This window comes from Chionomys nivalis, chromosome 14, assembly GCF_950005125.1.
Source record: "Chionomys nivalis chromosome 14, mChiNiv1.1, whole genome shotgun sequence".
NCBI classification, from domain to species: domain Eukaryota; kingdom Metazoa; phylum Chordata; class Mammalia; order Rodentia; family Cricetidae; genus Chionomys; species Chionomys nivalis.
This window is the reverse complement of record NC_080099.1, coordinates 31805630-31832355: the sequence shown is the minus strand read 5'-3', so window position 1 is coordinate 31832355 and position 26726 is coordinate 31805630. Positions and strand designations below refer to the sequence as shown.

Sequence of the window (26726 nt, the reverse complement as noted above, 5' to 3'; positions counted from 1 at the left end):
CTACATAGCAGTTGCTCTAGTTCATGTTGTCTTTAGTGACAAAGCATTTGAAATTTTTAATCACAAAAATATATTGATATAAATATATTAGAAATATATCACTATGTAATTAGATTGGCAGGGAAAATAACATTTTATCCAAGCTCCTGTGGATGAACACTGAAGATGTTGCCTGACTTGGTGGTTCTGGTTCAGGCAGCGTTGGAAGTGAGGCCAAACTGCCATCTGAGCTGTCTTCTCATTAGACTGGTTGAGAGAAGAACACCTGTAAAGGGGGTTATGTGGCAGGTGGCAAGCCTTTGAAGACCTGAACCCAAGCTCACTCACCTGTTCCTCTCCAGGGGTCAGCCTCACAACACAGCCACTGGTTTTCTCTTCACAGTAGATGATCCAAGAAGGAGCTAAACTCAAAATGGAAGCCAGAGATCCTTTAACTCTGTTTTTCTTCATGACTTTCCACAATGTCTCCCAACTTCTGTCTGTGAGTCCAGTCCAGCTCACCCTCCAGGCAAGAGATAGCACAAGGGTGTAAAAGTCAGGTGACCAGAGCAACGTGCTTTCACACCCATGTATTAAGACTCTTTTAGAAAATACAACTCTATGTGACCATTTTGCTTCATCATTCATGTTTTTCTACTTGATATTCAGTTCAGATTTTCTGTGTCAATGTGACATCTGGCTAATTCAATTCTTTCCATGTGCTTAACTGAAGGTTCCCATAAGCAGACATGTATATACTCTGCCTTATTCTTTTAGTGTTAGTTAATTTTGTCATTTTGATACACTCTAAACCTGGGAAGAGAGTCTCAATAAGGAATTATCACCATTGGGGTAGGCCTGTAGGCATGTCTCTGCGAAATTGTCTTGGTTATATTAATTGACATGGAAAAAGCCAGCCCATTGTGGGCAGCATCATTCCTTGGGGTTGGCTCCTAGACTGTATAAAAGTAAAAACTATAAGCCAAGGCCAGCATGCATGCATCCATTCTTTCTCTGCTCTTGCTTGTGAATGTAAATAGCTATTTCAAGTTCCAGAATGTACTGTAACCTGGAATTGTGCCCTGTCTTCCCTAAACTGCTTTTATGAGAGCTTTTTTTTTTTTAATCAAAGCAACAAAAATTAAAACTACCACCACTACCACACTGTTTTGTGGAGGATGAGCTATTTGAATTTTACAGGCTTATAGCCAGAGGGCAGTTTGACTCAGGATGAACCTGTGTTGAGTCTCACCCATACTTTAGATGAGATTCTATGCTAAAATGAATTAAGACACTGTGATCTATTAAGAGAAAATGAATGGGACATGAAGCCAAGATCTAGGGGCATAGTAAAATTGATTTTAACATTTGCTTCCTCCTAAATTATTGCTGAAATGTCATTGTCATTTTTGTCACATTAGCCAGCGGGCCTTTGTAGAACTTTTTAGTCACTGAGTTCTGATTCTTATGAATGAATTAATAGCACTATGATTAGGCAAATTCTCCTCATGTTGCTGGCTGTATTAGCTACTTTTCTTGTTGCTGAATACAATGCTCTGACTAAAAAGTCTCAAAGGAAGAAAGGTGATTTTTCTCACAGGAAGACAGGAAATCAAATTGAGAGTTGCTTGAGGCAGCTGATCACCCTAAGCTTACAGTCAGGAAGCAGAGGGTGGTGAAGAAATGCTCGTATTCAGCCCACTGTCTCCTTTGTGTGCAATCCTGCATAATCCCTGGCAGCGATTACTAAAGTGTATCTCCTAGGTGATTCCAGACCTCATCCAGTGGACAACTGAGGTCCACCATCAAAGAGTTCTTGTTCTACCTCTGTCCTTCTGATGCAGGAAGAAGGCTGGGGCCAGATGCTGTCACTTGATACTGAACCTTCAGACTACAGCATGGACATGTTTCTCATTGTCATTCATCCTGTGATAATCTTCATAGTAGCACAAAAGGACCCAGACAAACAGCATTTACTGAAATAGCCACATTAGAAAGTGGAAGTCACGGACATTTCAAAGCGATATCCAGAAATCAGAGTTAATGATCTAGAAAAATGTCAGAGCCATAAACTTGACTAATTATGAATTATATACTAATGAACTTACAGCAATCCTTGTGTTTGGTTTTATCTTGAGTAAATATTTTTTCTGTTACAGAAAGCAGTAGAAACAGAACATGTCTATAACATACTTTATATCACACTCACTCTGGTGGCTATTTTCTGTGTTATGTTACAAACACAAGAAAGGGTCTATGGATGGAAGCCTCAGACTGTGAGTAACATGTGCCTTATTGGCACTTATCAAAGGCAATCAGTAAAATTCCACTGTGGAGAAGGAAAAGGGGGAAAGTTGGATGTTTTAAAATCAACTGGGTAAAAGAGGAAGTTATAACTTTGTAGTTATAAAAATATTTAATGGGTAACAAACAGGAACAGTTTGAAACCACCCTGCACATCTCAAAATGTCTGCATATCTCATTTATTTTAGTGCTCTTTCCAATAGGTATGCTTGAGCGAATATCATCAATTCGGTGAGTGAAAAGTTTAATAACACCAATTTCTATATCACCAAGATACATCCACAGTTTTGCTTTGGGCTTATAATTAAATGAACCACACAACTCTCATTTATTAAAATTCATTGCATAGTTTTCAACAGAAAATTTATTCATGCTCAAAGGCAGCAAGGAGCTATTATAAACATTCCTGAACTAAAATTTGTATTATTTTTAGCCCAGAAAAACAGTAGGTATAAGTAAAATCTATATTTTCTTCACTGTATTACAAGTCATGTCTAAGGGGAGCAAGTTAATAATAAAGTTAATGGAAAAGATTTTTGCTACTGTGTAGTGATGAAATATGAATAACATTTTTAAATGTAGTTTTCCATCAAAATGATTATAATACCTGCGAGCATACACTAGCCTTAGATTCTAATTATTACAACTCTCATCATTTGCAGTAGGCCTGCCTCTTTGAGTTGGTTCATTTGTTCTCCCTAATTATTTGTCAATGTTTCCTAGTGCACATCACCATCTCAGTTCATCCCTCAAGCTTTAGGACTTCTCCTCTTGTGCCACCACTTCTGCTTTCTCTCCAGAGGACTATAGTATCTTGCTTCTGCTTGAAGGCTACCTCCCTTCCACCTCTGAGAAAATTCTCTTAGAGTGACTTTTTATAGTCTTAAAAGATACTGATAAAGGAGATTAGTAAGATCGTTCTTGATCATCCTATGTTCTAAGTTAGAATATACAAAGTAAATACGTATGTTCCACTCACAATCCATTCAGATGTGAGAATTAGAAACTACCATGACCTGTCCCAGTGTCTTGGGATATTTTGCTACCCTTATTCAGCTATTTCCCCTACGTCTTTTACACTTTTAGATATCGACCCCTTTGTTCTCTCCAGAAATGGGAACACATTCTACTTTTTTTTTTCCCATTGAGGGCTTTTATGGCTATTTCCACTTATTAACACAAAAAGACCTGTTGTGTTGTGCTGCTAATTAGCCCAAAATGCAGGAGTCAAAATATTTACCAGACAAGAATTGACTTGAAAGTTCTAATAAAGAATATACTCCATTAAAGAGGAGCTGGACAGATGGATCAGCAGTTTCTACTCTTGCAGGTGACCTGGGTTCAATTCCCAGCACTCACTGATGGCAGTTCACTGTAACTCTACTGTCAGTGGATCTGATGCTTATCCTGATCCCGGTGAATCATTCATGGTGGAGATACATACACAAAGGTACAGGCAAACACACACACATGAAATAAAGATGCTTTTTAAAAAATGTATTCTTTAAAAGAGACAGAAAAACAGTGAGAAAATTCTCAGAGAAAGAAGACCCTTTCTGATGTGAAAAGGCCAGAGTACTTTTGCATCAGTTCAAAGAAATTGCCTGTCCTTGTTACCCGGATCATTTGTGTAAGGTTGTATTGATGAGAACAGGGAATTGAAACCAAATAGGTAGGGAAAGGAACCCAAAGTAGCAGTTCAGAGAATGCCCTTGCTGGTGCCAGGAATAACAGGAGAGTTCTCTTTATTACTTCTTTAATCTATATTATTGTTATATATTATTATTATACATATTATTACCTTTAATCTATATGTGAAGATGTGACTGAAACTAAAAAGAGGCACCTGAGATAATCCCGGTAGGGCCAAGTGGATGGACCTGCTCATCTCTCCCCTGATGCTGCATACATTTTTGACATAAGTTCTTGTTAAAGCCCCCAGACTAGCATCTCTATGATATCTGGTTCCTGGTGACCCAGCCCCACTCTATGGCACCAGCTCTATCCTCTCTTTCTCTAACTAAAGCTCCCACCCATGGAGTTATAATATCTTCTCCCTGAAACTTAAAATTCACAAGACTAGAGCTTTGAGAGCTGAAGAAATTTGCAGGAGTCTAACCTAAGAGCTTAGATCACAGGAAGTAGGAGGTGAGTTTCCTAACAAACTCAATGATATCTCACACTTCCTGTATCCGTATCTGAGTAGATGGAGGTGGGCATCTTATTACCCCACCAGACAATGCATTGCACAACACAGTTTTTCCATCCTGAGACCCCTGCAGGGTAGTGGTGGCACATTCCTTTAATTCCAGCACTCGGGAGGCAGAGGCAGGAGGATCTCTGTGAGTTCAAGGCCAGCCTGGTCTACAAGAGCTAGTTCCAGGACAGGCACCAAAAACTACAGAGAAACCCTGTCTCGAAAATGCAAAAAAAAGGAATTAGACCCCCATTGCTTACAGGAGGCATTGTGGATTATTGGGTCAGGCTCCAAGCAATCAGGGTCTGGTTGTTAGAGAGTAAGAGATGTTGTTTATTGCCCTTGTATTTTCCTGTAGAGGGCCCTTGTCTCTACTAGAGACAAAAAGTACTTTATTCCTTTAAGAGGCTGCATGTCGACTGTATGATGCTCCTGTAAACTATCAGAGTCCCACTTTGCTTCATTTTTAATTTTTACATACAGCACAGAAGTATGGACAATGTATGTCTTTCTGAAATCTTTCTCTAGTGCCTTTTTTCTACATAACTAATTCCTCAAGGTGAGACAGATACAATGAGTTTTGCTAGGTAGCTCATTAAATAGTAGATGATTAGATGGTCAGTGAGAATGGGTTCCTCCCTTGTAATCAGCAGTCTCTAAAACCAGGAAATGAAACTGTATGATTTGAGTTATTGTATGATTCTAGAGGTTCTGTTTCTCAGTATCTCTACCAAATGAACTGAAGGCTGAAATTGGATAAGATAGTTTTATTCAAGTCCGAGCTTGGAACAATAGGTTAAAGATGTCTCAGAAACAAATTAATTAATTCAAAGGAAGGAAGGTATAAGGAAGGGAGGGCTAAGGAATGGGAGATACAGAGAAAGAGGAAAAGAAGCAGTGAGAGAAGGAGTGAGAAAATGAGGGCAGTTGCGCATTTTCCAAAATGGAAAGATCTCAGATATATTATGGGACTGTGGGTCGAGTACTCCATGCTTAACATAGCTCATTGTCCCCAGCCATGTTCTTCCACCAAGAGACTTCAGGGAGAAGCTTGTTTTATCTTTTCTTGAAAGCTAGTTTCAGGACTGGAGAAGTGGTTCAGTGGTTAAGAGTAATTGCTGTTCTTCCAGAGGACTGGGAACTTGATTCCCAGAACCCACAGCTGGCAGTTTACAGCCATTTGTAACTCTGGCTCCAGGGAATCTGATGCCTTTGGCCTGTGTGGGTATCCACATTCAAATGCCTATCCTCATAGAGACACATACATAAAAATAAAGTAATGCTTTAAGAAAGAAAGTCAGTTTCAGCTCTGCCTTAGTCGTTGTTCTATTGCTGTGAAGAGACTCCATGGCCACAGTAACTCTTACAAAAGAAAGCATTTTATCAGGGCTTGCTTTCAGTTTCAGAGGTTTAGTCCATTATTGTCATGGCAGGGAGCATGGTGACATGCAGACAGACATGCTGCTGCAGAGGGTGAGATTTCTACATCGAGATCTCCAGGCAGCAGGAAGAGACAGATACTGGGCCTGGCATGGGTTTCTGAAATCCCAAAGCCCATCCCTAGTGCTAGTCCTCCTCCAACAGGGCCTAATCCCTCTCAAGGAGTTAAGTAGCACAACTCCCTAAAGACCACTCATTTAAATATATGAGATTATGGATGCCATTCCTATTCAAATCAGCAGAAGCCCCAACACATTTGCTCCTATTAACAGACAGAAAAAAAAAAGCCGGTGAGAAATAGAGATTAGTAAAGGAAGAGACACATGACAACTACCTTTCTTTAGACTTGGAAAGCCATGTAAAAAGAGGAAGAAAACATCACAATTAGTTCTCCTTTAAAATAGAGATATTATGTGTGAGAATGACTACAGACTAGACAAAAGGGAAGAAGGTGGAGGTACTGGGCTTTTTGTTGATTTCCTTCAAAGAAAAACTATTCGTTCCTGGTAAAGTCTGGCTATTCTTGTGAATTCATTTTTACCCTATCATCTTTCTTCTTTGAAAAGTGTTCTGTTACATGAATAATGGTCAAAAGAATGGGAACTGAGTTGTATCTCTGACCCTGAGTAGAAACATGACATTCTGAGCTTCTCAAGTGCCCATGAGGTCACAAGATTACTATCTAGGAGGAGGCTTTATTATTATTCTCCGGAAAAGCCAACGCAAATGGGCCTCAGCAGGAAAGCTATTTGTTCCAGAGACTTTAGCAAACGCTAAAACCTGCTTTAAAATGACCTGCCCACAGTGGTCTCTCCAGCTGTGTTCTACTCTGACTCCTCATCAGTGGCTTCCCCTATAATGGTCCCTCTGGCCAGCACCAACTCTCACCTTGAGGATGTTCCACACTTCCCCGTAATAAACTCTACCTCTCTGCCTTCTACATCATGTGAGAGTAGAAACAGATGAACTAAGTTGAGTCTCTACAATGTCAGAAAAGTGATTAACAATAAATCGACATCGTCCAGTGGTTTCACTCGCAGCAATTTGACAGATACTTCACTTTCCTTGTTAGCTCTGGCTATCTACCAATACCTACGTTCAAAGTGAGAATCACACAGTAAATCCATATCTTTACGTGTACTTATATAGAGTGTCTAAATAGACTGGCTACAGAGGATTAAGAGGTTGCAGAAGTTCAAGGGGTTACGAAAGTCAGAAATGAAGGAAAACTAATAGAAATTCAAAATAACCAGCTAACCAGAGCCCTCCTTGGGAGAAGCAGCTGCTGTTGTAGGCTACAAGATCAGAGTTGAGTACAGCTACAGAAGTGAAAAGACAAAACTTGGTCTGTACAAATGAACAATGGGCAAATGGATACTCGGTCCAGATAGACGAACAGGAGCAGGAGCAAACTGCAGTCCAAGTAGGCTATATCAGCAGCAAGGACTGAGCTGAGACACAGTTCCCTAGAGAGTTTAGAATAATTTGCCTGTCAGTCCTTGGAATCAATCAGGTAGGAACTTTTTCTGCTCTTCATGGGGTCCAGATGGGGAAGTTATAGTCTTTCCTTAGTCTTGTATGTCATTAGTAAATTCTCAGGTCTGATGTTTTCTGATGCAATTTTAAAGTCCCTATGTGTCTGGGCAGTCCAAACTCACCTTGATAATTTATAAAGTGTCACCCTTTCTGACCTCAGAAATAAGTAATTTATTAATCTGTGTCTACTCAGGTGCAGAGCCAATGCTCCATAGTTAAAATGAAATCAAAAGCTGCTTACCAATGGATTGTTTCTGGGCAAGCCACAGCTTGAAGGTATACATCACTGGCACAATGTGGAATAACGTATGCCAGGGCATAGTCAGATCTCAACACTAGGTTCTATGATCATCCACTCTGAATTCTTTTGACAGTGATCACAAGACCAAGGAGCAGTGGAAAGGCCAGGTGAGATCCCAGTAACAACTCTTGGATAGGATTGCTGCAAACAGCGATGTGGATGAGCTTAATCCATGGAACTAGCTGCCATTTGGAACCAGTGTTTTCCTGAGTTTGCTTCCATCCCCCAAGAAGAAAAGAGAAATGTGAACAAAGAGTGAGCAGAGATTTTAAGCTTTATTAAGGAAAGGTGAAACAGAATATGCAAGCCCAGGAGTGATTCCAAGAGAGAATACCATCTCACCTTCCTGTCCAGTGGCCTTTTACAATTCTGCTGGTGGCACCTGGATAGGCAATGAGGAAAGCTTTACTGAGATTGATCATTTCTTTAATATCTTGTGATTGGACCCATTGATTCCTATACATCCTGTGCATACTTTCTGTTTACAATTAGACAGGGGATAGTGTATTACTTTTACAGTCAGAGGAGTGGGCACTCATCATGGCCACCTGTTTCTATTTTCTGTCCCAACTCATTTTACTTGTTTTGTAGGGTGTGAATATTTCCCTTCCCTTTCCTGGCCTCAGGCTCTATGTGGTTTATAATCTATCAATGGTCCACATTCTTCTTGCCTAGGAGAGACAACCTCTTTCTTAATAGTATTTGCACTTCCTCCTTCCATTGTAGATTCCTACAATATTCATATAATAGTCTAAGACATGATGGACATTAAAATATGTTATTCACTCCAGTTAACTGAGTGGTTGACTATTCTAAATAGATCTCAAATGCTATCTGGTGACATGTTTAGTCTCTGGATTGGTGGAAACCAGTGGTCTCTTAGCACATTAGAAGAAGATGTACCTCATGGCCACAAGGACAGATATGTATGTCAGCACATATATAGCAGTGGACAATAAATGACCGCGAAGGGGTCTAAAGTAACCCAAGATGACTTGGCTCTAGATAAACAACTTCCACAGTCCACAACATCAAAGCTCTCATTGATTAATTAGCCTTGCAGAAACTTTAGTGTGGGCACAGCTACTGGTTTTGTTTGTTTTTTGTTTTTTGTTTTTTTTCTTGAACTTCAGGTCACACTATTAACAAATAAAATAGACTGAGTACTTTTTTTCTATAACAATAGGTTCTACTTGGTCTTCTAAGGGCTTGGTCAGGGTATCTTTGGAGATATATGACTTTGTATTGATAGTATGTGTGTGTGTGTGTGTGTGTGCATTTGACACTGATACAAAAAAATACCCTGTCTGTGTCACCAAGAGATTTTTTGTTTTAATAAAGCTTTTTCCTCCAGGCATAACATAACATTGCCATTATGGAGCAGAGATGAACTTTGTGACTAGTGATGGCAATGGAATACGAAGAATATAGTGATGGTTAAGGTCTATGGTAATGGCAGTACGGTTATTACCACTCACTCCTAGAGGGAGAGGGAAAGGTCACAAAACTCACTCTCTCTTGAGATTCCAGCTATTTCTCTCTTCTGCCCCCTAGGATACGGTGACTTTGAGAGATGCTAGAGTAATACAAGAGGTGAGATGTTAACTAAATGGGAACTCTATAATGAAACCATCACAAACTTTTTCAAGTAATGGGGTGAGCCCTTTCAAGGACACAACTGTTATGACCTTCCTCCACTCCTGTTAGTAATCCCTCAGTCATGTTTCTGTAAATCCATTCCATCACCAAGTTGGGCTTGCGTAGAGCTCTTGTCTTTTATCAGTGCCCTATCTGGGGTGAATATTTGTTCATATCTCTCCAGGAAAAGCTATGCAATAAACCTGTTATTGGTTTTCTGTATTCAACTGTACAGAAAAATGCATCCTATCCTGAGTAAGTACACTAAAATAATGGGATCCTGAGGCAGCTAGACATCAACACAACATAGAGCCCCATCATCACTCTCTAACAGCCTTCTCCATTAGTGAAACAAGGGTCCTCTGCGGCTCTGGATTTCTCTACTATAATTCTCACGAACAAAGATAGCACTGCCATGTTATTTAACATTTTTCTAGTTCCATTCAGATTCAAAACTATCTATATTCTCTGCAGTTTGTAAAGAATAAACATGAATACAGTAATTCTACTGAGCCCTGTTCTACAGCAACTCTGAGAGAACTGTCCTATGCAGCATCCTGTACTGTTGACTATGACCCTCTTGCTTAGTTGCTTAAGAATAGCGCTGCCTTTCTGTGACCACCGTGGTTCTGTCCTTGTCTAATGAATGCTCAATGACTACAGCCAGCTTTCTTTCACCCTTTCTCTGTACTGTTTACTCATTGTACTTTTTTCCATCACTATAATCACTGGTTGCCCTGCGGACAGTAGATCAGAAGAACATCAGAGAGCCTGATTGATACTACATACAGTAATACTCTTTTTTCCTATTACATTAATTATTTTATTTCTGCTATCTAAATAATTCCAAGTGACTAAAATTTCTATTAAAAGCCCTAGAAGATTGGACTATAGTTTTATTATTTTATTTCTTTTTCTTTTGTATTTTTTTTTTCAAGACAGGGTTTCTCAGTAGCTTTAGAGCCTGTCCTGGAACTAGCTCTGTAAAGCAGGCTGGCCTCGAACTCACAAAGAGCTGCCTGCCTCTGCCGCTTAAGTGCTGGAATTAAAGGCGTGTGCCACCATTGCTCTGCTTATTCTTTTATTACTTTACCCCCATTTTAAATCATATTCTTATTTTTTTAAAAAGAAAAAAAATCTATCTTTCTTCATTATACATACCAATCCCAGTTCCCACTCTTTCCCCTCCTCACATTCTCTCCACTTACACTCCCACCGCAACCCCCATCCACTCCTCAGAGAGGGTAAGGCACATTGCTTTGAGGGAGGGCCAAGGCCCTCCCTACTATATCTAGGTGAGCAAGGTATCCATTCAAAGAGGACAGGTTCAAAAAAAAAAAAAAACCAGTACAACCAGTGGAGATAAGTCCCGGTACCACTGCCAGTGGCCCTGCAGTCTGCCTCAGCCACACAACTGTCACCCACATTCAGAGCAACTAGTTTGGTCCTATGCTGCTTCCTTCCCTGTCTGGTTGGTTAGTGAGCTCACATTAGCTCAGGTGAGCTGTTTCAGTGGGTGTTCCCATCATGGTCTTGACCTCTTTGCTCATATTCTCACTCCTCTCACTCTTCAACTGGGCTTTGGGAGCTCAGCCCAGTGCTCCACTCCGGGTCTCTGCCTCTGCTTCCATCAGCTGCTGGATGAAGGTTCTATGGTGACATTTAGGATAGTCATCAATCTGACTAGAGGGAAAGGGCCAGTTCAGGAACCCTTTCCACCATTGTTTGGGGTCTTAGCTGGGGTCATCCTTGTGGATTCTTAGGAATTTCTCTAGTGCCAGGTTTCTTGCTAGCCCCATAATGATTCCCTCAATCAAGATATCTTTTTCCTTGCATTCCATCTCTGTTCTTTCCTCATCTTGACTATCCCATTCCCTCAAATTCCTCTGCCCCCTTCCCTTCTCCCCTCCTCCTCCCCTTCCACATTCTCCTCCAACCTCCATGCTTCCAATTTTCTCAGGAGGATTTATATATGTTTCTATTAGGGTTCTCCTTATTATGTAGCTTCTCTGGGGTCATGGACTATAGGTTCATTATCCTTTGCTTTACAGCTAGTATCCACTTCTGAGTGAGTACATACCATGATCATCTTCCTGGGTCTGGGTTAACTCACTCAGGTTAATTTTTTTCTAGTTCCTTACATTTGCATGTAAATTTCAAGATGCCTTTGCTTTTTACTGCTGAGTAATACTCTAATGTGTAGATGTGCCACATTTTCTTTAGCCATTCTTTGTTTGAGGGGCATGTAGGTTGTTTCCAGGTTCTGAATATTACAAATAATGCTGCTGTGAACATAGTTGAACATATGTCTTTGTGGTATTATTGAGCATCTTTTGGGTATTACTGGATCCTGAGGTAGGTTGATTCCCAATTTTCTGAGAAACTACCATACTGATTTCCAAAGTGGTTGTACAAGTTTGCACTTCCACTAGCAATGAATGAGTGTTCCCCTTACTCCACATCCTCTCCAGCATAGGCTATCATTGGTGTTTTTGATCTTAGTCATTCTGACAGGTGTAAGATGGTATCTCAGAGTTGTTTTGATTTGCATTTCCCTGATAGCTAAGGATATTGAACACTTCCTTAAGTGTCTTTCAGCCATCTGAGATTCTTCTGTTGAGAATTCTGTTTAGTTCTATACATTTTTTAATTGGGTTATTTGGAATTTTGATGTCTAATTTCTTGAGTTGTTTATATATTTTGGAGATCAGTCCTTTGTCTTATTTGAGGTTGGTGAAGATCTTTTCCCATTCAGTAGGCTGCTTTTTTGACTTATTGACTGTGTCCTTTTTTACAGAAGCTTCTCAGTTAAATCACATCTTTCATTTGTTGAGAATTTTGAATGTGTGTTAAAACAGTTCACTAGCCTACCTTCCCAACCCATTTTCTCAGGAATTGGTCTAATGAAATACAGTCATAGATACTGGACCTTTTGGAGTTCTATTAGACTCAATCTGAGTGTTCCCTAGCACATGATCCAAGGAAAGAAAGAAAATGAAGATAGAGAAAAAAGTACAGAATATCCTTCTAGATTAGTAGTTCTCAACCTGTAGATTGTAATACCTTTTACCCCTTGGGGGTCAAATGACCCTTTGATAGGAGTCACCTAAGACCATTGGAAAATACTGATATATACAAAATAGTTCATGACAGTAACAAAATACAGTTATGAAGTAGCAACAAAAAAATTTTATGGTTGGGGATCATAAACAACATGAGGAACTGTATTAAAGGGTTACAACATTAGGAAGGTTAAGAACCACTGCTTCAGATTGTTTTCAATGTTTCCTGAGGTTGAGTCTATGTGCTATCTGCTTCCCTGAAACTTCAACTGATTTTTCTATTAAAACCAGATCCAAGGTGCTGAACTACCTCTTCTGGCAACAGTTACACAAGTTTGTAAATCATCTCTTTAAACCTTTTTAGAATTCTTCTAATTCTTCTTTGGGTCACCTCTTTTCTATTAATACCTACAGTAATGACAGTATTTCATGAGAAGAGGAAATAGATGTTAGTATTTCTCAAAATGTTTCCATGGAAATCTTTTACTGTTCAAGTAAGGATACCTACTCCCTCTTCCATGCTGCATCTAAGAGGAGACCCTGGAACTCAGGCACAGAGAAGGGCAGTCAATGTCTCTCTATGGTACCTGAGGTCACTTTCTGATTTGCATGGATATGAAAGTTCAGAGTTTTTATTTTAGTTCAGGATTCCGTATAAGGCATCTCTGTGAAATCAACTCAAGTTACCCTGGGGGGAAAAAAATAAAAAAATAAAAATAAAAAAGTAAAATCTGTGACTGCTTTAGAAGGCAGGAAGGATGACTATCAAAAGTATTAAAGGTAAAATAATTGCTTTTATTCATTGGGTCTTGCTTAACTTATTGTGGTTTTATTTGTTATTTAATGGCACTGTTAGTACAAGGGAGCTAAAATTTTAAATTATAAACAACAATTTTACTATTCATCTCTTGATTATGCAATTTAAAAAGACTGAAATTGCATATAATTCTTGCTATGTAACTTACACATGACAAATATTTCACCATTAACAGAACAGTGAAGACACTACACAAAAATACTGAAATGTTTTACTCCACTTTTCAGTAAGTCCATATGCCACCAACACTTTGCCAATGGCATTGCTAAGTAAGGAAGCACTGAAACAAAATGAACTGTGTCATTTTCACAGGCTCCAAAGAAGCAGGGGGCAACCGTCCTCACTCCTTCACTCTGTCACAATTTACCAATTGATTTCCTACAAATCCCTGATTAAAGCACAGTCTAATTACACCCATTGCTCTAGACATAGTAAATAATATCCTAATTAAATTTATGTTGCTATGATAAAATACTGACCAAACCAACATAGAGGAGGAAAGGACTTAGTTTGGTTTATATTTGCCTGTCTTAGTCTATCATTGAGGAAAGTCAGATCAGAAACTCAAGCAGGAACATAGAGACAAGCTTGAAGACGCAAGAATCTTGGAGGAATTCTACTTACTGTCTCACTCCCTATGTTATTCCTCCACTGGCTTTCTTGTATACCAACACTTAACCCCAAGGAAAGCACTTCCCACAGTAGTAGGCATGGCTCTCCCACTTCAATCAATGGTCAAGATGGTACCTATAGATGTGTTCACTGGATGAAATGATGTAGGTAATTTTTTTTTCATTGGGGTTCTTTTCTCAGTTGTGTCAAGTGGATGACCAAAGTTAGCCAGCACAGTATCTTTACTGCAAACAAACACAACAAAGTTCCTTGCTCATGGACTTGGATTTGATCTTGGTTCACAATATATTTCCAATAGCCATTGTGAAGGAGAATCCAAGGCAGTTCACAATCCTCTAGGTCATGCAGTAGTTCATATTCATGATTTGACTTCAAAGGTATGCTGGGTGCCATGCTCCTGTCACAATAACTAAAAAGACACTGACTTTTTGAACATCTCACAGAACACCATGTTAGATTGCTATTTAGGATGTAACTGAGAGCTTTGGAGATAACCAGTAGAGTGAAGGAGCTATTTTAGGAATCTGGTAGTTTAGTGACTGCAATAATTAATTCAAAGATAATGAAGGGCTGAGAGCTTTGGAGATAACCAGTAGAGTGAAGGAGCTATTTTAGGAATCTGGTAGTTTAGTGACTGCAATAATTAATTCAAAGATAATGAAGGGCGTACTCCCTTTGTACCCCAAATACTAGGTGAATAACACGAATCAATAAAATCAAATGTACTATGGTTTCTCCAATGTTCATACCTTGTGCTTTAGAGCTTGGCTCTGGCTCAGTTTTCAAGTCATCAAAATATATGCACACATACACAAACACACACACACACACACACACGGAAAAAACCTTCACATTTGGAGTAGATTCCAGCAGAAAGCAAACGAAACTTCCACACCTGTGTACAATCATTCTTAGAGATTGCCTAATAATCAAGCTCAGACTAACAGACTAGCGGTGCATTCAATGTATACAATAAATACATTTTACCCAAACAAGGCTCTCTGTTATTTTCTATTGAAAACCCTCGAAGACATCAACTGCAGCAAAGGCATACGGGATAGTGAACAGAAAGTTCCTGGAAAGTATCCCGACTTCAAACTGAAACTTTCTGCAGGACTGATTAGAACTAGTTAGAGTTTCAACAGTTGTAAAGAGTTTGGATGCTGTAGGTCTGGAACCTAATTACAATTTGTCTTGAACTAATTTTAACCATCTAAATAGTCATTATTCGCCCAACTCTGTATCAGACTTAATATCCTGAAATAACAGACAAAACTTTTCAGACTGTATTAACAAAACCATAGTTTTAGTTTTCTTTTTTAAGTAGCTCACATAATTTTATTTTTTTTAAATTGTTTTTATTGAGCTATATATTTTTCTCTACTCTTCTTCCTCCCTCTCCCCTCCCCTTCTACCCTCTCCTATGGTCCCCATGCTCCTAATTTACTCAGGAGATCTTGTCTTTTTCTACTTCCCATGTAGATTAGATCCATGTATGTCTCTCGTAGGATACTCTTTGTTGTAAAGGTTCTCTGAGATTGTGAATTGTAGGCTGGTTTTTCTTTGCTTTAAAAGTCACTTATGATTGAATACATACAATATTTGTTTTTCTGGGCCTGGGTTCCCTCACTGACTATGATGTTTTCTAGATCCATCCATTTGCCCACAGCAATGGATAGACTGAATCATCAGATCTGAGGCCAATAGCTGAGGGTTTTTTCACACTGCTGTAACCACTTTCTTAATGCTTCCACCAATGTGTTTGGAAAGTACCTTGATTTATGACTGACATTGTTCTTTTACTCTGAACACTTCACAGAGCTGCTTCTACATTGGAACATGGAATCTGGGGTAACCTACATATGTGTTCCTTTGCCATGCCCGCTCATGTTTGGCTCCAGAATAAACTATCTTTCATCCCCTTTGACATGAGGGTTGTGTTTTGGGGTCCACAATAATCATCAATGGATTTATCTCCATCTTCAATTTGTCTTGGAAGCCTTTTGATATGTAATTTCAAAAAACCCAGCATAATTAATTAAACTGCTTCTGACTGAGCTATTGGGTAAAAGTCTTGATTAAAGGAGATGAGAAAAACAGGAAACTATTGTTATTGAAGATGCAAGTACAAATGGGTAAGGGTGCTGTTCTTTTCTTTTCCTCATTGTTTCTGAATCCACTCCTTCTCTACAAATGTAAAGGACTTTCTCCAAGCTAAGTAAATTCTCAAAGCTTTTACTATATAAAATAAAATGCTTTACAGAAATGAACAGAAAACTTAATCCTATGCACAAATCAAAGCAGGAGTTAACCAAAACAATTTACATCCATTCAAGTTTTTAATTTCCCATTGGGCAAGGATGTGTATACAGATAATAAGAGCTTATTGTTAATATACGTATAGAGGAGGAAAAGGCAAATATTGAGTTCCTTTAGAATATGACCTAACCAAATTACAGAGACTTTCCATGAAAATTCAGAGAATTTAAATTACGTTAAAGACATCCCCAAAACAGTTCATGTGAGTATATTCAACTATTCCGAAATGATATATGTGAATTTGTTCCATTTCATTTAGGCAGCTGAAAAACATTTATTTTTATGTGTTCTTATTGTGTATCAAACACTGTGGTAAGCCTGGGAAATTTAAAAAGGATAAAGCAAACTCTGCTTATGAAAACACGCTTACACACACACATTCCTGTACACTCGAGTTATAACACAATGAGTTCTCAATATAAGGAACTGTTTGACATCAACAAAGTAGTATTCCATTCTGAATGCTGTTATACAAAATGGTTTTTAAAAAATACTTGGATTTGATGGAATTTCAAAGGATGAGAAAGATTTTATTATATAATAACAGAATGTTGAGAAGGAACTTGGAATAAGAGAAGAGGAACGTGAAGCTGTGGAGAGAACCCCAGAACAGCACAGAAGTTTAAAACGTGCTCCAGGGAGAGAAGAAGTCATTAAATCTAAGAAAGTCTGGAGAACAGCAGTGTACAGAGGTCTCAATCTGTATATTGCTTTAAAAAAATAAACTTGATTTTACTAACAATCCTAGAAGTCAAAATATTTATAAAATAAATGTAACATCTGTCATGTACATTCTTACATTTTCCAGGTCTGACTAATGAGACGACAAACTTTGCCATGGAAAACAGACATTTTGACCCGTTAGTGTGCTGTACCCGAAGGCACGCTATTTGGAGCATTGCTTTGCACACAGATCTTTTACAGCACTTGTTTTCGCCATGTATTTTACTATATTGGGGCCAAACACTTAAATGAATAGCATACATTTTCCTGAAGCACTAACTAGCAGCAGCAAGCTGGTATTAATATCACTCTAAACAGTCATTTTCATAATCTCTCATTAGGAAATTACATTTCACAAATGGCAAAAGTTTGGAGGAAATAAGAGTAAAATGAGACCAGAAATGGGAAGCCCATGAGGGATTGTTGGGTAAATGTCGTCCATGTTCTAGTAGCTTCCTGACTTTAAGCACCCACTTTTATTCATGATACGTATTAAGATGCTCAGCTGAGAGGAGTGAGGTCATTATGAAACTACAAACTTGGCATTCTCATAGAAAAAGTAATTTCCCACTATTCATCCATGATAGCAATGTTCGATAATTCAGGGAAGTGTTTCTAGTAACCTAAACAGGAGGCTCTTCAGTTCTCCTTTTAATCACAGTAATATGTGCTTACTGAATAATATAAAATGATGGATTTTGGAAAGCTAAACAACAGTATTCCATAAGATGTGTTAGAGAACACTTGAGTGTTCTGTTTTACAAGTGCTTACATACAATTATTTAACTTTAATTACCTAGGGGACACTAGAAATATCAAAAATCAGCAATTTAGGAAACTTACCTAGAAACATCATGTGATTTGTTTTGTGGAAAAAAAAGAAAAGAAAGGGGATATAAAGAGGTAACGTGAGTGTAACATTAAAAAGACATGAGTAGAAATAATGCTAGGAGCAGAAGATGCAGAGAATAGAATTTCAAGAGTCCCAGAGCAAACAAACAAAATGCCTTAATATGTAAATGGGATAAATACTTAAACATACCTCATCTAAGATAATGACAAAGAACCACAGGGTAACACATTGCCATTTATTTCGAGGACACAAATTAAAAACACAATGCTAATGTACACCTATCACAATGACTGCCTTTTTTTTTTCAACTTTAAGTGAATGATGATGCCAGATGTTCACGAGCATCAGTAGGAACTTGGACTCAACATGTAAAAGAGAGTGTCCCCAGATAAGAACTTTGGGGAAAGTTGTGTGATTTGTGAACAGTTAAACACATGGCATATTATCTGACCACTCTAGTATAATTTATTTCCCCAAGAGAAGATGTGTGAACTCACAAAGACTTCTACAGGCATGTCAATCACAGCTTGATTTTGTAATAGCCTAAACTATAACCAACCAAATTGTTCATCATCAGGTAAGACAAATTGGAATTTATCTTTATAACATTTTCATAGCAATAAAAATAAACTATCGTACTTGTATACTCCAGCGTAGACAGACGTCATTATTCTGAGTGAAAGAAACTAAACTTTGTGCCTGGTGTTAGTTACAGTGTAGGGGAGCCTAGAAAACACAAACTAACCTACGGAGTGAGGCAAAGCAGATCAGGGGTATCAAGAGCGAGAATTAGGAAAGGCAAAAAGACACAGAAGTAGGCGACACATGTTGTCATTATCTGGATTTAGCGGGTGGTTCCACAGATGCCAAACTGAAACTGTGGCCAATATCTGAAATTTAGTATGTGACAATTATTCTGAAATAAATCTTTTCAAATGTGTATGCCTCTATGAGGTAGTTTGAGGGATTTTGCTTGTTTGTTTTTCTTTTTGTTTTTGCTATCATCTTAATCAGTAAGAACCATCATCCACATTTTAGCAACAGCTATCCCTCGTAGGGAAAGAATTGGAGTTTGGGGTTTTTTGTGTGTTTCTTTTTAAATTTTTCCTATCAGTTTATTTTCTTAACATCCCCAAACAATTTTTAAACATTTACTTAAGATTAAATGTTCTTCCTCTAGGAGTGTGGTGACACATGCCTATAATCTCAGCTCTTAGGAAGTGGGAGGCAGAAAGATGCGGAATTCAAAGCCAGCTCTGGATACAGGAAACAACAAACCACTAAATCTTCAGAATTTCCGGTTCTTTTAAAAATGCACCTATCTCTACATTAACAAAAAAAAAATAGAAAAATAAAAGCAAGCTGACAGCCAGCAGGTATGTTTTATTTTTTAAAATATGACTTCTTTGCAAGAAAGATAAGTTTTGTATTTAGAAATACAATGAGTTTTAAAAGCCGTCTATTACAATTAAGTTTTGTCTGGACTCCAGTAACTATTCCCCTACTCTGTGTTGTTAAAATAACCAGGAGTGATTTTCAATGCTTTGCATATAAAAATTTATTGAGCCTTCCTTCCCATGCCCTTGGGTTCTTAGACAGGAAAAGATTAGGGAAAGGAGACAAGGACAGCTCGGTGCGTTTAATAACAGAATTTTGATTTAGGCAAACTAATCAACTACATGCTATCCGGACCATCTTGTCTTAGTCACTTGGCACGTTTCTATAAATGGCTCTGTCTGTGTTCCCCTTTTCGAGGGCAGTGCCACACTCATGCTTACCCGACAAATGACAGTTACACGGCATTCTTGACCAAGATCTCTTAGAACTCCGTGGAAGAGAAGGGCCATGTGACGCATAGCTCATCGCTAAGGCTGCATTGTTATTTAGACCTGACACGCAGCAGCAGACGACCCTGCGCCGAGCTTCCCTGGCCTTAGTTTTCTTGCCTCGGATTCCCCTTCTTTCAAACAAGAGGAGTCATGCTGTCTTGCTTCTGGTTTTTCTCCAAGCACATCGGCCCTGCACTGAGGTCCCTGCCCCGCGTGCTACACAGATGTACCGCCCCACAGTGTTTGGCCTCCGGGTATCCTTTAGGTTCCCTACCAGTCTCTTCCCCTCGACGTCTGCTGGCCTCGGTGGCCTCCTCCAAGGACTCCGCTGGACCTGCCAGGGTGCGCCAGAACTTTCACCCAGACTGCGAGGCTGCCATCAACCGCCAAATCAACATGGAGCTTTATGCATCCTACGTGTACCTGTCCATGGCCTACTATTTCTCCAGAGATGATGTGGCCTTGTACAACTTCTCCAAGTATTTCCTTCACCAGTCCCTGGAGGAGAGGGAACACGCTGAGAAGCTTTTGAGGCTTCAGAACCAGCGTGGAGGCCGAATCTCCCTCCAGGATATCAAGAAGCCAGACCGAGATGACTGGGAAAGTGGACTGCGGGCCATGGAATGTGCTCTGCTCCTGGAGAAGAGTGTAAACCAGTCACTGCTGGACTTGCATACTCTTGCATCTGAAAAAGGAGATCCTCATTTGTGCGACTTTCTGGAAACACACTACCTGAATGAGCAGGTGAAGTCTATTAAAGAATTAGGTGACCATGTGCACAACTTAATCACCATGGGGGCTCCAGCTGCTGGCCTAGCAGAGTATCTTTTTGACAAGCACACCCTTGGAAGTGAGAGCAAGCACTAAGGCAGACTGCCTTTCCAGTACCCTAGTAGGTCCCAAAACCTGGAGTTAGCAGTCGCCGGTTTTCCTGCCCTTAAAATTCAACTCCATCTTTACATTCTCCTTTTTGGACTGTTCTGCCAGTGTTTTGTAGAGATAATATGTTAGCCCGGTGTTAACCACAGCTTTCTGCCAACACCAAAATACTAATATTTTCCCAGCCTAAAAGAAAGCACAGAATACTATGGAATGAAAAGGATGGAAAACAAAACTTTGAAATTAGACACAAGACCATGCTTTTAAAATATTATCAAATGTTGTTCCTAACCATGAACTTCAACTGAAATTCTATGATTTTCAACAATCTGTACTGTCTTCAAGATCTTACACGTAATGTTCAGTCAGGAAAATATATAATATATAAATATCCACAAGACAGAGAAGATGTAGAATACTATGCAAATCACACATGCAAATTTTTTGGCTAGTCTATTTTCCCAGTGTGCTCCAAAAAGGACATTGTATGGCGATGACCTAGATTTTTTAAAAAAGCTTTCTTGTCAAATTCAGTATTAGCTACATCAAGTATCAATGGTCGTGTTGGGCAGCTCAGTGGATTCACATTTTAAGGGTTCTGAGAAGTCTTTTAATTAAACACACAAAAAATTTAAATGCAGTTGGTTTTTTTTTTTCTGTTTCAGTGTTTCCAAATCATACACTATCTAAAGTTGGGTGATTTGGGTTTGTTTTGTTATTGTCATTATTATTATTATTATTATTATTATCCCTTTAAAAGATTAACTACAATATAACAAAACAGGTTGGTTTGGCTTTAAACTCTATACCAGACTGTAACCACAGGATTGAATAACCTTCCTGTCAATATAACCAAGAAGGAAAACCTCTCATCAAATGCATTTTTATGATGTTGAGAATTCGGAAAGAAAGAACAGTGGAGCAGAAACAGTCAAGAAAGGATCCGGAACAATGGACACTGCCCACTAAGCAAAGGGTTTTGTTGTTGGTTTGGGTTTTGGTTTGTTTTCGGTTGGGTTTTGTTTTGTTTTCTTTGTTGTTGGCAGGTTGGTTAGCTGGTTGGTTGGTTTTTATTGTTGGAGAGAAGGGGAGAGGTTTGGTGAACAGATATTGGAATCAACTAGAGAACTATTTGATGGCCAGGAAAAAACCAGGAAATACCAGTGTGTCGATATAAGGGACAGGGGATGGACAGCTTAAGTCATTATGGGCATGGGAAAAGGAAATGACTCCCAGGGTTCCAATAGAGAAATGCTCAAAACATTGAACAATCAGCAGATTAACCTGAAAACCACATGAAGCTCTATGGTTAATTTGAGTCATCTGAGACACGGATAACAAGAAATTAGTGTACAAGAAGCTTGGGAAAGCTGGAAGGCCTTCAAAAAAAACATGGGAGAAAGAGTTGTGTATTGACTCTTAGAGAAAGAAGTCTTAAAACTTTTAAGATAGTCTTACATTAGCCTTCTGTCAAGTCTGGTTCTCAGGGAGAGAAAGAAAAGTGTTTGTGAGTTGTTTCATGGAAATTCATAATTCCATGGAAATTTTACAGTTCTTCCAAGAGACCTTTAACCAAAGGCCATTAGAAGAAACTCAGTATTACAAACATCGTCCTGACTAAGTTCCTTTCTAGTATATTCAGTGATTGATGGAATTTCCATATACTCAATGATCAATGTATAAGAAATGAGGACTTTTAAAACAGCAACTTGGAGGCTTTGGAAAATTAGGCTCCCTGTAGTCTCTAATCTAAAGAGTACAGAAGAGTACATGTCTGTAACTATACAGAGTCTACACAATGTTTCCAGGGAAATACCATAGGTGGGATACCATGGCAGCTGCCATTAACACCAACTTGGCTAAACACATTCTGATGTGGTCATAAACCGTGTAGTGCATTATTTTAAAAGCAAGTTGAATTACACAGCAGGGTTATATTACATGAGTCCAAATATATAGGAAGAATTACAGAGAATATTGAATAACATAAGGACTGGAAATATATATATATTTATATCAACGAGTTAAGTTAGAAATCTCTCTAAAAGTGACATTTTGGTTCACATATTTAAAAAGGATTTGCATTTTAAGGCAACTTTCTTGTTTATCAATTATTGTCATAATAAAAAAAACAAGCTATAAGATGTAGGAAAAAAAGCAAAAGGGGGCTTGAACTATGCTTAAGATTATAGGAACAGAATAGAAACAAATAGATGCTAGTTAGTAAGAATTCAGAGGTGAAATCACTTAAATTTTGTGATCATGATCCATTCAATGAAAAAGTTGACAAAAACAGGATATGGAAAGAAAAATGAAGCATTGCAAGTCCATTACTGGCAACTGTAGGCCTTAAAAATAAACAGTGCTCTCAGCAGGAGAGCAAAGCAGAGGAGGGGCATGTGTGACAGTTCCGGGTTCGCTCCTGATGGTTGCTCTCATTTTCCATTTTATTCTGAAGTAGTCTGTTTTGCTGCACAGACGTCCTATTATACGTCTTTAGTCAATTTCCTCTTCAGTTTTTCTGGATGAGTGTTTTTCAATCAGCACACCGTAACCCATTAGTGTGTCATGAGATTGGCTGCTGAGTCACTACCTGCTTTCTGTGAACAAAATTGAAGTGAACGTCGGTGAAGTAAGGGAGTTATCCAAAGATACTTGCTTCAGGTGTGTGCATTGAGTAGTCTCATGTACTGACATCTTAGAGGGTGACATTTCTGTTGCTCTTGTGAGTATTCAACAGCTATTTGGATGATTGTTTTACAGTCTTTCAGCTCCTCGAATCTCCCAATCCCCTTTCCCTACTGCCAATGATAATCCTTTTACTCACTGAGAAATTAGAAGTAATTGCAGGAAGTTTTCATGCCACTCCTGCAGTGAATTAGTTATGCCAATCCATTTGCATGCATGTGTTACACTTTCAGTTATGCTACAATGGTTGAAGCAAGCAACCCCCGCCTTTCCACAGAACCCAAAAATACTGGATACCTAGAGTAACCCTCTATCTCAGAGGTTACCCATCTTCATTAGTTGATTCCCATGAGAATGTACAATTTCTTCATTTTTCTTTAACAAATAACACTACCCTTAGAAAATCGCCATCCTATATCTACCCCTTGATGACATTTCTTACAAGATTTACTTCTTCTTATTATTCTGCTCTCACCTGATCATTCCCAAATTCAGCTTCACACAAATGTTATTTCTCTTGGCAAAGTCATGTGGGTTCTGTATTTATTAATTCATTTTCCAGCCTCTTTTTCAACACCAGCAGGGTCTGAGATCACTCACTGTTACAAATCTCAGCCACCCTTTCTAACTCCCTCTTACCCTCTTGACTTTTAAACCTTGGACCATGCTGTTGCAGTACTAGTCTTACATCTAGATTTCTCATGTGTATCTGCATTTATTTGGATCTCACCAAACCAAATGCATTTTGATTGTAAATCATGTATTTATATAATGCAATAATTCTTCCCTTTGCACTCTGGATTTGCATACCAAATACTGGACACTTTTCTTCAGATATATATCAGACATCCCATAACTGATCATTTTAAAGCCATATTCTTGATTTCTTTGCCCTCCAAAATTTTTATTTTCCCATCTTTTTCTTCCTATAAGTACATTTCCAGTCTACTACTTTCTACAATCTATCCATACATGACTTTGTTCTTTCTTTTCATATTATAACTCAGAATGTCAGCAATTTTTAATGCAATTTTTAAAGCTTTCATTTCTCTGTCAGTTCTCCTCATTTCCTGTATCATTATATTTTACATCACACTCTTAACAGGTCTGACTATATCCACATTTTTGTGGATGGACTTGTTTCTCCACAAAGAAGTCAATGTGGTTTTTTTTTATTAAGTCCATCCTTAACACTTCTCCTTTTACATCTTGAACCTCTTTATTAATGGTTTCCACAACTTAGGAAAAGTCAAGGTCATGTTGTATACCATGCCTCACATAACCCTATGTGATTTGAGCACCGAAAGTTCTTGTACCAGAAGCTCTTTGTGTGATTTATAAATGTTTCTAATAAGTGTTAAGATTTGAGAGATTGTGTGTGTGTGTGTGTGTGTGTGTGCTAACTTTCAAGAGCTATCAATATCCCTGAATGCTAAGATCATCAATTTTGTCTCTCTTTAATAAAAATGAGCAAAATGGAAACGAAATGGGGAGAGAAGGAGAAGGGAGGGGAGGAGATTCGGGGAGAGATAATGCCTTTTTGTCAGTACCCCAGATATATCTGTCCCCACTGACCCCTGTACATCAAAGCTGTTCCCTCTGGATGAGCATTTTACCCCTGAAAGCAAATGTAAGTTACTCTCACTCCCTTTGTATCTCTGACTGCCAGTATAGATATGGTCATCTATTCTAATTTAGCCACTATCTCTTCCATTACTCAGCCCCGCTCCTTTGATTTTCTTTTCTAAATGGTATTTATCACCACCCTACATACTTTTGGGTTGCTTAGGATTTCTTCTCTTACTAGGAGTTAAGTTCTACTGGGCAGACTCTTTGTTTTGTTATCATCACTCTAGAGACCTATCTGCCTGCAAGTAGGTCCATAAAGACAATGAGTGAGTGAACTTCCCTGAAACTAGTTAAAAGAAACTAGTTAAAAGAAACTAGTTAAAAGTGCTAATCTAAACTTTTAGGAATTAGGATCAGATTAATCAGGATTAGAACTCAAGCCTGAAATTCCCATAACATTTTAAAAGAAAGAAAATTAGTGGAAAATAATATTATTGGAGAAGAGAATCTGGAAGCTTCTCAGGGAATTATCATTAATTAGTAGTATTACTATTATTACCCAAAAGAAAGAGAAAAACAAGAGACAGGCCCAGACACAGAACTGGGTAGGTAGATTCGACTTTTAAATCTTTGAAAAGATTAGGAAACAGAACATTAAAACATGAAAGCAAACAATAATCTTAAAATGCAGCACTGATCTTGGAGCCATGAAAAGAGTTCCTCCAATGTGTCAGAGTTTACTGTGCCTGTGGACTGAGAGGCCATCAGAGCTGGTGATCAGAAAGTCAATAGCTATTTCAGAGTAATGTCTTTCAGAGTGGTCGAGGCAGAATGTCAAATCAGATTAAGAGAAATGAGGTGGAAAATATAGAACTCTTTTTCAAAGGTTGTTCTCTCTCTCTCTCTCTCTCTCTCTCTCTCTCTCTCTCTCTCTCTCTAATCAAAAGCACAAGAAGAAGATGACTGCAAATGTTCTTAGAAAATAAGCCAGCAGTAAGGATAGGCTTGAGAAGAAAGGGAATAGAGCAGGGTTCCAGGGAGAGTAGTATCCAAGATCAGAGCTCAGGCATGACCTGAGGATCTATCCTCACAAACCAGCAAACAGTGAGGAGGGAGAGCAGGGCATACAGTTCCCTATGAGAAGGCAAACTGAGGGTGATTATCTTACCAGTGCTTAATTTTCTAACTAAAGTAGCAAATGAGATCACTTATGGAGACCTGATGGTCTATGTAGAAATACCTCAATTAACCCTATTCATAGATATTAATGCAAATTGTAAGCAAATAGAAATTATTTTACAATATCAAGTCTTTACCCTTTCTCTAATATTTAAAACAAAACCTGGGTCTTTCAAAATGTAAAATACTGCACCAGCGTCAGAATAAAATGGTGGATTACAAACTTCCTCTATGTGATGTAATGAATGGAAAACTCAGGCTAACAAAAAAACAAAATAAAACAAACAGAAAAGAGATTATTTTTTCCCAAGAGAGAAATGAGAGGAGTATCGGGGACACAGAGAGAATGGTGGGATGGCTGAAGGTACGGACATACAGAACGGCTACGCATTGAAAAGTAAGTAGCCCATGATTGCAGTGGCCTGGCTGCTTGCACAAAAAGTGGGAAGGAAAACCTTATCCAAGAGGCAAGCCAGGTAAGGGAGAAGAGACTGGAAGTCCTACCAGTAAGACAAAGTCATAGTCTTTGACAGCCTTAGATGCAGTTTGTGGTCTTGGTTGAAAGAGCGACTCCTCTGGCACTGTGGACCTGGGGTAGAGGAGTTTCATCTTGTCACCTTTTGTGAGTTGAAGAATGGTGACTAGACACGACATTGAAAGGGAACTTGTTATTCAAGGCTGAATTTCTGTGACAGACTGAGAACCAAAACAATCATAAGTCAGAGGTCCTGGAGTCACCTGGCCACAAAAGCAAGCTCTTAAAGACAGCTGCAAAGGCGG

The 26726-nt window shown here is 38.7% G+C and overlaps 1 protein-coding gene across 1 annotated transcript; it reads left to right on the top strand.

Moving 5' to 3' along the window:
- Positions 1 to 19781: 19781 nt before the first annotated feature.
- Positions 19782 to 20498, top strand: Ftmt (ferritin mitochondrial). The gene has a single exon (XM_057789354.1). It carries the CDS (start codon positions 19782 to 19784, stop codon positions 20496 to 20498), a length of 717 nt encoding a protein of 238 aa, XP_057645337.1.
- The last annotated feature ends 6228 nt before the right edge of the window (positions 20499 to 26726 follow it).